The 12371-nt window shown below is 41.1% G+C and overlaps 1 protein-coding gene across 2 annotated transcripts in view; it reads right to left on the reverse strand.

Moving 5' to 3' along the window:
* Nucleotides 1-1318: 1318 nt before the first annotated feature.
* The window catches only part of tln2a (talin 2a), a 50345-nt gene continuing 39292 nt past the window's right edge, over nt 1319-12371 (reverse strand). Inside the window, exons 48-59 of one of the 2 annotated variants that reach the window (XM_037247432.1) lie at nt 12098-12281; nt 11896-12021; nt 11595-11711; nt 7428-7613; nt 7249-7356; nt 6964-7069; nt 6688-6693; nt 6244-6368; nt 4407-4595; nt 4159-4341; nt 3804-3929; nt 1319-3533 (exon numbers count right to left, since the gene is read on the reverse strand). In XM_037247432.1, the coding sequence (XP_037103327.1) occupies nt 3405-3533; nt 3804-3929; nt 4159-4341; nt 4407-4595; nt 6244-6368; nt 6688-6693; nt 6964-7069; nt 7249-7356; nt 7428-7613; nt 11595-11711; nt 11896-12021; nt 12098-12281 (1585 nt within the window). In that variant the 3' untranslated portion in view covers nt 1319-3404. The remainder of the gene's footprint in view (nt 3534-3803; nt 3930-4158; nt 4342-4406; nt 4596-6243; nt 6369-6687; nt 6694-6963; nt 7070-7248; nt 7357-7427; nt 7614-11594; nt 11712-11895; nt 12022-12097; nt 12282-12371) is intronic. The other variant, XM_037247433.1, reaches the window with a different exon arrangement.

The raw sequence follows: 12371 nt of genomic DNA on the forward strand, positions 1-12371 counted from the left end.
CATAATGAACCAAAAATATAACATTATTCATTTCAAAGTATAGTCTTGCTGATGTATTGATTGTTTGGTTTCCATAAATTACAAACGCTGTTTTTATTACTCACCTCTTTGTTTATTGCTCATGTGCAACATTCTCTTTTGTACTATTTTCTGTGGAACCAGAATTTCCTGGGAGCAATAGTAAAGGATAAGTTTAAGTTTTGATATATGATTTAATTCCCTTTCAAGTGTTATTCATTCATTATAGTATTACTTCATCAATTACAATTGGATAATGGTGTTTTAATTACATTATTTTATTTTTTAAGTTTACGTGAAAAAAATAATTCAGCTTTGACTGCTTTAAAAATAAGCCTGTGTATTTATTTATTTACAAACAATTTTTTATTTATTATACATACTATAATCTATTGATATATATTTATAGATATTAATTTACAGTAGATACAATATCTATCTGTCATCTCTGGCATTAGACAGTCAGGGTAAATTAAGTCGTGTCTGAGTATCTTGTGCATGTGAGCTATTCATGCAAAGCAAATCTATCTGATTAAATAAGCCTCATGTGGAAGTTACTCCCCCTCTTTGTGGGGGGGTGTCAGGTTAGCCTGTGGCACTTTGTGTTTGTGTTCCAGGGATCATTTAGGAAGCTTCTGGCTGGCATACTTAACATCCTGGCTACTACTGGACGCTCTCTCCGTAGAGGATCATCATCCAGCTTGTCAGAGTGGCTGTCTGTGCTGATCGGCAAGTTATGCCGCTTTAATTGGCCACCCTGGCTCAAATGGCTTTTAGCTTTTCAACAGCCCACCCCCGTCTCACTCCCCCCTCACCTTGTGCTCCTTCGATAGGGCCACTGGCACTGTTGCAGCTGTCACCTTTTCAGTACTTTTCAGATGTGTTTCCTCACACAACATTTAAAACTTGTCAAGATTCAATTTCAGAGGCTTGTATAGTATTGGAAGGTGATCATAAAATAATATGTGGTAAAAGGGATTCCATATCTAAAAGGAGTACAAGGAGCAGCTGGTAGTGGCCACAATTGATGTCGCCTGCTCAAATTTTAGTGGCAGACAAATTTAGCTTGGCTGTTAGCGGACGGGCCAGGCCTGCGTATAGCTCCAGGTTTAATGCCATCTTGTCCCAACACCAAAGCAACTCAGAGACACTTGTCAGGCCTTGTTTACACTTTGCTGAACATTTAGCAAACAGATATTTTTTTCCCCACAAGTCTCTGGAGATTTTTTTTTTTTTTTCAAAGTAGCTCTCCGCTGGAACACAACCACAGTAAAGGAAATCAAAATGCTCAAATGCAGGGCCGTTGACACAATGCAACACTTTATTTCCAGTAAATACAAAAAAATAATTTTATCATGGCCGGATAAATATCTTGTATACGTAATCTTTACGGGTAACACATACAACATTTGTAATATGTTCCACAACATCCTAATAGTGACAAATGTTGATTTACTTCTTATACAGGTTAAAGGGGGAGATGTGGGGGGGCTATTCATTCATAAAATGCATATGCACATTAAAAAAGGGGATTGACTGAAAAACAAAGCCAGTTTGTTGTTGGTTTTAAAGCAAAAGCGTGCATGCCAGATGACAATCACATCTCGTTGTCATTATGGTCATCTGGAAAAAGGCCTCCAGTGAAACAGTACTAGCATCCCTCAAAAAGGCCTTCAAACGTGACAAACATACAGTAATGGAAATGCAGAACCACCATCACACAAAAAAGCCCTTCACGAGTTCCATCATTCCCAAAAACACCTTATGTGTCAGAAATTGAGACATGATACAGTACAATGCCTGAAAAGGAGTTTGATGAAATGCAGTGAACCAGTTATAAGAGTTCCTAATCATTCAGGTTGCATAAAAATGCAATGAATGAATCCTTCAGTCAGAATTTGTGAAAACATCATGAAAATGCAGTGACCATCTCCTAAAAATGTTTTCAAATAATAAAAAACACGGTGAAACATCATATAGAAAGACCTTACATGAGACAGAATGATGAGAACCCTCATGAAAACACAGCGAACCAGTTTGATCATTCTTTATCAAATTGATGAGAAACATGATGAAAAATATAGAGAACATGAATAAATTGCAGTGAACCAGTTTCAACACCTCCCTTCTAAAAGGCCATTAAACATGTCATAATGATGAGACTTTCCCGACGGCAGGTAATTCTACATTTGGATGATGTCAAAACCCACAACAACAAATGAGAACCTCCATTGCCAACAAATGTGCTTGTGCTTCCACTCACACACATCACTGTAGACACTGTATAGGCTACGGACTAAGGCACTAATAATAAAAATAACACCATGAGCACACACACGTGATTCTCGTTCACACACAGCACAACAATGTCAATTTGAAGTATTGTCAAAGTATTTGTGCATCCATAGAAGTTTGAACAGTTATGATATGATGCACTTGAAGTCATGCACTAACCTGAACATACACTTTACATGTATGTTTTATTGTAACATAGGCCATAAAGTAAGGCAAAAAGCCACTACAATCACATTTTGGTAAACAAAGGGCTCAACTATTGCAGGTAGTATATTTATAAAGCCGCACCCTTCTATTTAAAAAAAAAAAAAGTGATTTCAATTCATGCTGCAGAATTGTGCTTGATTATTGTCAAGATGATTCTTGTCAATTTTTCAATTACTCGAAAAACTATAAAATAAAGTTGCAACATTTTGAGGTATTTCTCATAATCAGCCAATTTAACAAATTTCAAATGATTTCATAGTGGAAGCAAAAATAAACGTCATGATTGATTATTATTTTGCATTGATCTCTGCCGGACACTGACACTGCCCTCTACAGCACCATGCTTGTTATTGCATCAGATTTATTTCTCCAAAGTGTGAAAAGAACTTTCCGCGAATAAAACCCCCCAAATTAAAAATAAATATTCCTTCAACGGTCTCTTTAAGTCACCTTTGAGTCTGATAGGCTGCACGCTGTAGATTCAAGGTCTAAGCCAAACATGCAGGTCATTGAGCATGTCGGAAAAATAGTCACACACAAAAATGTCCATGAGATAAATTTACAGTGACAAATATGTAAAACCATCCTTTGTCGATGGGGTCACGTGACTCTCTCATGGCCATTAAAAAGACATTCACACAACACGGGAACTTCTCAATGCGGGTAAACAATCATTTACGAACGAAACATTTCACACGGTCGCTCCCAATTGAATCACATTCGGTTTGATATCAGTCGAAGTAGCTGTGTTGTTATAGGAGGAGACCCATCGGTGACGTTTTTGTCCCAAAACTCAGCAATTTGAAGATTAACACGGAACTGTTTGCTTCCAACAAGTCTCAGCAGAGGAGCCGTTTGAAGAATAAGTCGATTCTGCGCTTATTTTAGTTGTTATCCTCGCGCAGTTCGCTTGGCAAGAACTTGTATTGCTGCTGTCGGATCTGAGCTAGCTTTTTGCGGGCTTCCTCCAACTCCCGCTCCTTTCTCAGCATCTCCTCCTGAGCGGCGATGATCTGCAAGGAAGAAAACGAAGAATGACATAAATAAATCCATCGATAAATACTAAATAAATGTGCGTGTACGTTTATTTGGAACCTAAAAGGACAGAGTGTGCCATCTAGTGGTTAACTAATAGAATGCAGTGACCAAAGTTTGAACTGCAATTTTTCAGCAGAGGTGCAGGTAAAATTTAATCACAAATGACATCTTGTGACATATTTGTCATGCTGTACTCATTGATCCATTAAATTTGTGATTGGGCCCTTTGATAGTGTGTTTTTTACCTGCGCAATGCCTCCCACAAACTTGGTCTTGACCACCACGTTGTCTTCGTCGGCTTTGTCGAAGGCCGCCTTCTGAGCGGCTCGAACCAGGTTGTCGGACGCCTTCTTGACTGCATTGCCAGCAATCTGGTTGAACGTCCAATGGGACCGTCACATAAAACCACCAGGAGGCACACAAATGTTCCATTGCTATTATATTATATTATACACCGATACCGAGCACCGATACCACTGTTACTTTCAATACATAAAATGTCCCCCTCAAAACTGATAGATAACTTTAGAAAAACACTTTTATATGCCATTTTTTCTTAAAATGGCATCAAATTAATGACATTCAATCTGAAATGCGTACCTGCAGTCTCCTCATGGCCTCAGAGTCTTGGTCAGCCTTCACCTTGCAGGCCACCAGCAGCTGAGCTGTGGATGCGGCCACCTGTTTGGCCGAAGAGATGAGCTTCTCCTCACTGGCGTGTCCTTGCACGGACGCGTTGGCCGCTTCGCACAGGTTGCTGGTGGCCGCCGCCACCATACGCGCCTGAGAGAGGCCACGCGCTTCGTCAGCCATCTTATCAAATGTGTCGATCGAACATTCGTACTCACAGCAGAGATGAGCCCCTGGGACCACTGTCCGTCGTCTATAGCGTTGGCCGGGATGGAGCCCACTTTGCCCTGAGCCACCAGCTCCCTCTGGGCGGCTGAGGCGGATTTGACTAAGGCGCTGGTAGCGGCGGCGATGGACTTGGCCGCCTCGAGGATCTGCTCCTCGAAGTTCAACGTTTCGTCTGCCAACTGAGGGGAGAAAAAACCCCACATACTTCCATTATACGTTCATCACTTTGCATGCAAATTGTTCATACTGTACCTAGAAGGGTCCGTCGTGGATATAATTCAGGATTACCTCACTTTATCCTAATTTGATTGTGTGTTGGCATAATTAAACACAATCCAACAACTTTTATTTTGCATTTAACTTTGTGTGGATTTGAAGGAACCAAGGGATTAATTATCACGTATTTACTTTTTCAATGTAAATTTCTTAATTTTTAATTTCAAGATAACAGTTATGGGATCTGAAATTTCTTTTGTTGTTGTTTTTTGACGTTTTTATATAATCTTCATGAATAAGTCATTAATTGAAATTACAAAATGATGTGCTGACCCAAATAAATTTGGTTTGGCTTTGAAGGAGGTCGACATCTGCAAACCAACGCTGAAGAATCTAAATTGTGCAATGACTGACTCGATTATTATATTACATTAAAGTGTTTGGATTAATAACACACGTGACCTCTTGCACACAGACATATGCACATTCACACGCCACAAGTCTGTAGACAGAGCGGGACACTGTAGGAATATGTTTGATATATAGTTGGGACTGAATAACAACCTAATATATCAAACATATCAGACAGAGCCCTGCAGAGGAGGCCTCCGGAGGCGGGGGCAGGCAAGGCAGGGACACAAGGAGAGGGTTAGGGTGGAAGTGGGGTTAAAGGTTAGATTGATTTGGCGTGGGATTTATCAAGAGCATATGTAGGGAAAGGGATTTAGCTCAGTTTACCACAGATGGAAGGATTGGGATGAGGAAGAAACAAGTCAAAAGGGAATAAAGCCAAATCTTGGGAGGGATATTAAAACATTTTCATGGACAAGGAGAACTAATGAGTTGGATTTGAAACCATGAGGGGCTCAATGTTTACAGGCTGGCTGGCACGTACGATTTTTTCTCTCCCACTGAAAATGGGCTGGACACATGAGGAGGTGTGGTGAGAAAATTATTTAGAAGCCATTGTAGCGCCATCACTGGACGTTGTGGGGAATGTTTCAACAGGGAGGAGACAAGAGACAACATCCACATTCCTGAAAATACTCATTTGTCACTTTATTTACACGTAAGCACACACAATTTAAACAGTTAGATTTTGAAAAAAATTGCACTTGACAAGTTTTTTTTATTGGTTTGATACTTATTAGAAATTATATGTAGTTTTAATGTGCTTTTGTACTGACATTCAATGTTTGAAATGCAAGATGGAAAATGCGTGATGAATGAAAATAAAATGATAAAAAAATATCAGAATATTAAAATGAAATTGTAGAAATTTCAAAAATCTGGTTATATTGATTTTGCTTTATAATACTTTAATTGTGATTAATTTAATATTTTAGACATCCATCCATCCATCCATTTTCTGAACCGCTTAGTCCCCACGGGGGTCGCGGGAGTGCTGGAGCCTATCCCAGCCGTCAACGGGCAGCAGGCGGGGGACACCCTGAACCGGTTGCCAGCCGATCGCAGGGCACACAGAGACAAACATTTTTGATTAAAATTATTTGATTTATTTATTGTTTTCTTTTCAAAACTATTTAATTCTAAAAGTCTACATATGAACAAATTCTTATGAGTCTTGCATAAAGGCGTGTGGTGTCTCACCTTGGGCTTGGCTCGTGGTTTGAGCTGCTCCAGCTTCTTTGCGGCAGCCTCAATGGACGCCGCCGCCCCGAGCAGCTCCGTCTCCGCAATCACCGTCGGGTCTTCGGGGTCCACCCACTCGGAACCTGGATCGAACCATGACAACATAGCAGTTACAAGCTCGCTCGCGGAATCAAAACGTCGCTGGGTCATGCCTCACGACAACAGAGCATCGGCACATTCACGCATTCCCCGGGTGCCACATTCGGCGCATGAAGTGAGTGATGTGTGTGTCGAAAACAAAAGCGGATCGAACTTTGACGTCTCCGTGCAGCAGCTGAACTTTGAGATGGGATGAAATGAATCCATGTTAGCGGCCAAAAGATGAGAACCAAAATAAAAAAAATAAAAACTGTCAAGCTTTTGGTGAAATCAGTCTCGGGATAGAAAACAACACTAACTTACCTTCATCTGTGGTGCCAAAAAAGGAGGAAGACAAGCGGTTAACAAAATATCTCAGGGAATGAAGCAATTTGTTACGAAGGACACAACTATTAGGTATATGTAAAAACAGTGCCGCTCAGCGTGGAGGAATTTGGATGTGTAATTTTTTTCTTCTTCAGAAATTGCACCTTCATTCTCATAGTACGTATCCAGTTTTTTCCTCAAGGAAACAAAATTGTCTTCAAAATTCTGTTTAGTTGCGCAATATATATATATATATAAATATCGTCTGATTACCTTTCATGGCCTCTGCAGACTGGATAAGTTCTGTGACTGCTCCTGCCACTCGTTTTGAACACGCAGCCAACTGCTGCTTCTGCTCAGGAGTGGGCCTCTGCAACACCTATGCACAAAAACTACTATTAGACAGAGCTTTGTGGCATCTTACGGGATTTCAGAGAACCAAATACAGCGACTAGGTGAGTTTTCAGCAAAATAACAGATGATAGGTTCTCCAACAAAAAAGTGAGGTCCAAATAATATTGTATCTCAAACAATTTGCAACACAGAAAAACCACCCACCATGAGGACTTGTTCAAGTAGATCAATGTATCCGGTGGTGCACTCTGATCCAAATCTCAGCGCCCTGTTCTTCACTTCCTCGTTGACATCAGGATGGTAGGCCGCTTGCTGCATAGCACAAACACAATCAACCTTAAAGAGGTAAACGCTTTCAAGGTCACCTGATCAACTATATGAACCTTGCAGCTGGCGAGCATGTCAGAAATGGCCTTGCGGCTCAGGTTGGCCGTGTGAATGATGTCCTCCTGTCGAGCCGAGTTGCCGGCGGCCACCGCTTTGGCCGTCGCCATGGTGATGCCCTTGGTTATGCGGATGAACTCTTCGGGCGTGGTTGTTTTGCTCGGAGGATCGCGGGACTGGAACAACTGCGGATGACGAAACGGGGGACAGATGTCATATGACAAGCCAAAGACACCCGACATCATAGTTACGGTTTACCAATAGTTACGTTTTACCAATTATACATCTTTATTATAATATATCATTTTTTAAATATTTTTATATTTTCATATTTTTATATTTTCATATTGTTATATTGTTATATTGTTATATTTCTTATATTTTTATATTTTTATATTTTTATATTTTTATTTTATATATTTTATTATAATTAGGTCAATGAAGAGTAGGTAAAACACACTAATCTTAAAATATATTACATATCATTTGTTCAATATTTGTCCATCCCTATATAGTAGGGGTGTAACGATTCATCGAAACACATCGATTAATCGATATAATGCTCTACGATTTGTTGGCATCGATGCTAAACGTAAACATCGATCTATATCGCCCGTTTTTGACCTCGGACATTAGACGCGACTTTATTTTGAAATCCAGTTCATTGTTGCTTGCTTCCTCTTTCCGGGAGCAGTGCGCGGCATGTTGTGTTGTGAGCAGAGCAGGCACGTGAAAGGGGAGCCGACAACTACGCGGCTCCTGGGCTGGTGCTATGGCTAGTGTCCAAGAAGACGAGGAAATTCGCTCCCCTTTGGGCTTCAAGTCATTCGTTTGGAAGCACTTTGGATTCCAAAGAAAAGATGGCTCAACGGACAAGACACGTGCAGTTTGTAAATCCTGCCATGCGGTGATCAAATATTCAGGGAACATATATAAATATAGGAATTTGATAAAGTTCAGTGTTAAAATAAGCACTTTGTATACTACAATACTCTTGTAATTTCCTAAATAAAGAGTTTGCAGTACCTTGTTGATTTTGCGTATGAATTGTTATAAATCAGGATATTGTTCTATATCGATCGTAGAGCACTATATCGTGATGTATCGTGAATGAATCACAGCAGGCTTTAAGATATCGGCAAATATCGTATCGTGGTTCTTTGTAGCGATATGATATCGTATCGTGACAAAACCCGCGATTTACACCCCTACTAAATAGCAATGGCAAAACTCCTTGGAAACCCTGGTCGGAAACCCTAACCCTCGTTTTGAAAGCCTAGTTAGAAACCCTAATCTTAGAAACCCTAAAAGTAGTTTGAAACCCTCGTTGGAAACCCTAACCCTAGCTTTAAAACCTAGTTTGAAACCCTAACCTTGGTTTAAAACCCTAGTCGGAAACCCTGAGCCTAGTTTGAAACCCTAATTAGCGATGGCAAAACTCCTTGGAAACCCTAGTCGGAAACCCTAACCCTAGTTTTGAAAGCCTAGTTAGAAACCCTAACCCCAACCCTAATCCTAACCCTAACCCTAATTTTGGAAACCCTAGTCGAAAACCCTAACCCTAGTTTTGAAAGCCTAGTTAGAAACCCCAATCTTAGAAACCCTAAAAGTAGTTTGAAACCCTCGTTGGAAACCCTAACCCTAGCTTTAAAACCTAGTTTGAAACCCTAACCTTGGTTTAAAACCCTAGTCGGAAACCCTGAGCCTAGTTTGAAACCCTAATTAGCGATGGCAAAACTCCTTGGAAACCCTAGTCGGAAACCCTAACCCTAGTTTTGAAAGCCTAGTTAGAAACCCTAACCCTAACTCTAGTTTTGAAAGCCTAGTTAGTAACCCTAACCCTAACCCTAACCCTAACCCTAACTAACTCTAACCCTAACTCTAAGTCTAACCCTAACCCTAGTTTTGAAAGCCTAGTTAGAAACCCTAACCCCAACCCTAATCCTAACCCTAACTTTGGAAACCCTAGTCGAAAACCCTAACCCTAGTTTTGAAAGCCTAGTTAGAAACCCCAATCTTAGAAACCCTAAAAGTAGTTTGAAACCCTCGTTGGAAACCTTAACCCTAGCTTTAAAACCTAGTTTGAAACCCTAACCTTGGTTTAAAACCCTAGTCGGAAACCCTGAGCCTAGTTTGAAACCCTAATTAGCGATGGCAAAACTCCTTGGAAACCCTAGTCGGAAACCCTAACCCTAGTTTTGAAAGCCTAGTTAGAAACCCTAACCCTAACTCTAGTTTTGAAAGCCTAGTTAGTAACCCTAACCCTAACCCTAACCCTAACCCTAACTAACTCTAACCCTAACCCTAACTCTAAGTCTAACCCTAACCCTAACCCTAGTTTTGAAAGCCTAGTTAGAAACCCTAACCCCAACCCTAACCCTAATTTTGGAAACCCTAGTCGAAAACCCTAACCCTAGTTTTGAAAGCCTAGTTAGAAACCCCAATCTTAGAAACCCTAAAAGTAGTTTGAAACCCTCGTTGGAAACCCTAACCCTAGCTTTAAAACCTAGTTTGAAACCCTAGCCTTGGTTTAAAACCCTAGTCGGAAACCCTGAGCCTAGTTTGAAACCCTAATTAGCGATGGCAAAACTCCTTGGAAACCCTAGTCGGAAACCCTAACCCTAGTTTTGAAAGCCTAGTTAGAAACCCTAACCCTAACTCTAGTTTTGAAAGCCTAGTTAGTAACCCTAACCCTAACCCTAACTAACTCTAACCCTAACTCTAAGTCTAACCCTAACCCTAGTTTTGAAAGCCTAGTTAGAAACCCTAACCCCAACCCTAATCCTAACCCTAACCCTAATTTTGGAAACCCTAGTCGAAAACCCTAACCCTAGTTTTGAAAGCCTAGTTAGAAACCCCAATCTTAGAAACCCTAAAAGTAGTTTGAAATCCTCGTTGGAAACCCTAACCCTAGCTTTAAAACCTAGTTTGAAACCCTAACCTTGGTTTAAAACCCTAGTCGGAAACCCTGAGCCTAGTTTGAAACCCTAATTAGCGATGGCAAAACTCCTTGGAAACCCTAGTCGGAAACCCTAACCCTAGTTTTGAAAGCCTAGTTAGAAACCCTAACCCTAACTCTAGTTTTGAAAGCCTAGTTAGTAACCCTAACCCTAACCCTAACTAACTCTAACCCTAACTCTAAGTCTAACCCTAACCCTAGTCTTGAAAGCCTAGTTAGAAACCCTAACCCCAACCCTAATCCTAACCCTAACTTTGGAAACCCTAGTCGAAAACCCTAACCCTAGTTTTGAAAGCCTAGTTAGAAACCCTAATCTTAGAAACCCTAAAAGTAGTTTGAAAGCCTCGTTGGAAACCTCAAGCCTAGCTTTAAAACCTAGTTTGTAACCCTAACCTTGGTTTAAAACCCTAGTCGGAAACCCTAACCCTAGTTTGAAACCCTAATTAGCAATGGCAAAACTCCTTGGAAACCCTGGTCGGAAACCCTAACCCTAGTTTTGAAAGCCTAGTTAGAAACCCTAAAAGTAGTTTGAAACTAGGGTGTAACGATTCATCGATACACATCGATTAATCGATATAATGCTCTACGATTTGTTGGCATCGATGCTAAACGTAAACATCGATCTATATGGCCCGTTTTTGACCTCGGACATTAGACGCGACTTTATTTTGAAATCCAGTTCATTGTTGCTTGCTTCCTCTTTCCGGGAGCAGTGCGCGGCGTGTTGTGTTGTGAGCAGAGCAGGCACGTGAAAGGGGAGCCGACAACTACGCGGCTCCTGGGCTGGTGCTATGGCTTGTGTCCAAGAAGACGAGGAAATTCGCTCCCCTTTGGGCTTCAAGTCATTCGTTTGGAAGCACTTTGTAATTTCCTAAATAAAGAGTTTGCAGTACCTTGTTGATTTTGCGTATGAATTGTTATAAATCAGGATATTGTTCTATATCGATCGTAGAGCACTATATCGTGATGTATCGTGAATGAATCACAGCAGGCTTTAAGATGTCGGCAAATATCGTATCGTGATTCTTTGTATCGATATGATATCGTATCGTTACAAAACCCGCGATTTACACCCCTACTATATAGTCATTAGGGAGTAGCGAATGATTCTGAGCTATCGGTTTTTAATTCTTCAACAAATGGTGATTCATACATTAGCACTGCATTTATTGACATTAGAGCCGAACGGAGGCCGATGTCATCTCACCGCCGTTTCCTGTTTGATGCACTCGATGGTGGCCTCCAGCGCTCGAGTGCCTCGCGTGGCCTCATCCTCCACGGCCTTCACCGTCTTCAGCAGGGACGTCACATTGGTCACCATCACCTGAAAGCAAAATCATCATTCAAATTTGGCAGGGTTGTAAGTAATACTCCATTTAGAAGACATATTTTATCTATACTGTATTTTTTTTCTTTCAGCTGGGAGTGATTTCAGCTCACACATGACCCTAATGATGAGGTCAAGCTCTGTAAAAAAAAAAAATGGATGGATGAAATGGTGCCCGCACCTTTGCCGCGCTCTTGAGCTGGTACATGGACGGGTCATCTGCAGCTTTGCCGGCGGCACACTTGGTGGCGCTGATGAGCTCCGCCAGCGCCTTGGCCACGTCTTTGACAGCATTTATCAGAACCACCTGGAGTTCAAACAATGAGTTCATGAGGCATTAAGAAATGTGAAGTCATGTTGCTATGACGACTAAACAGTTCAACCTGTGTCTCTGGATCATCAGAACCAATGCTGGCTGCGCCTAGTTTGACCACGTCAGTGAGCTGGGTGATGGTTTTGGCAGAGGACTGGGCGGCCTGCGCCAGCTTATCCTGGCCAGAAGCGGCGCCTGACACCAACATTTTTGTGTCCTCCACTAGAGCTTTGGCCGTTTTCAGGATGTTTTCTCTGAGAAAGAGAAATTTCAACATTTGTAAATGACGTCCGATACAATTTCTCTTACCAAGTAAATGGGATTTAATCATCATTCATTCATCA

This window comes from Syngnathus acus, chromosome 3, assembly GCF_901709675.1.
Source record: "Syngnathus acus chromosome 3, fSynAcu1.2, whole genome shotgun sequence".
Lineage (NCBI taxonomy): Eukaryota > Metazoa > Chordata > Actinopteri > Syngnathiformes > Syngnathidae > Syngnathus > Syngnathus acus.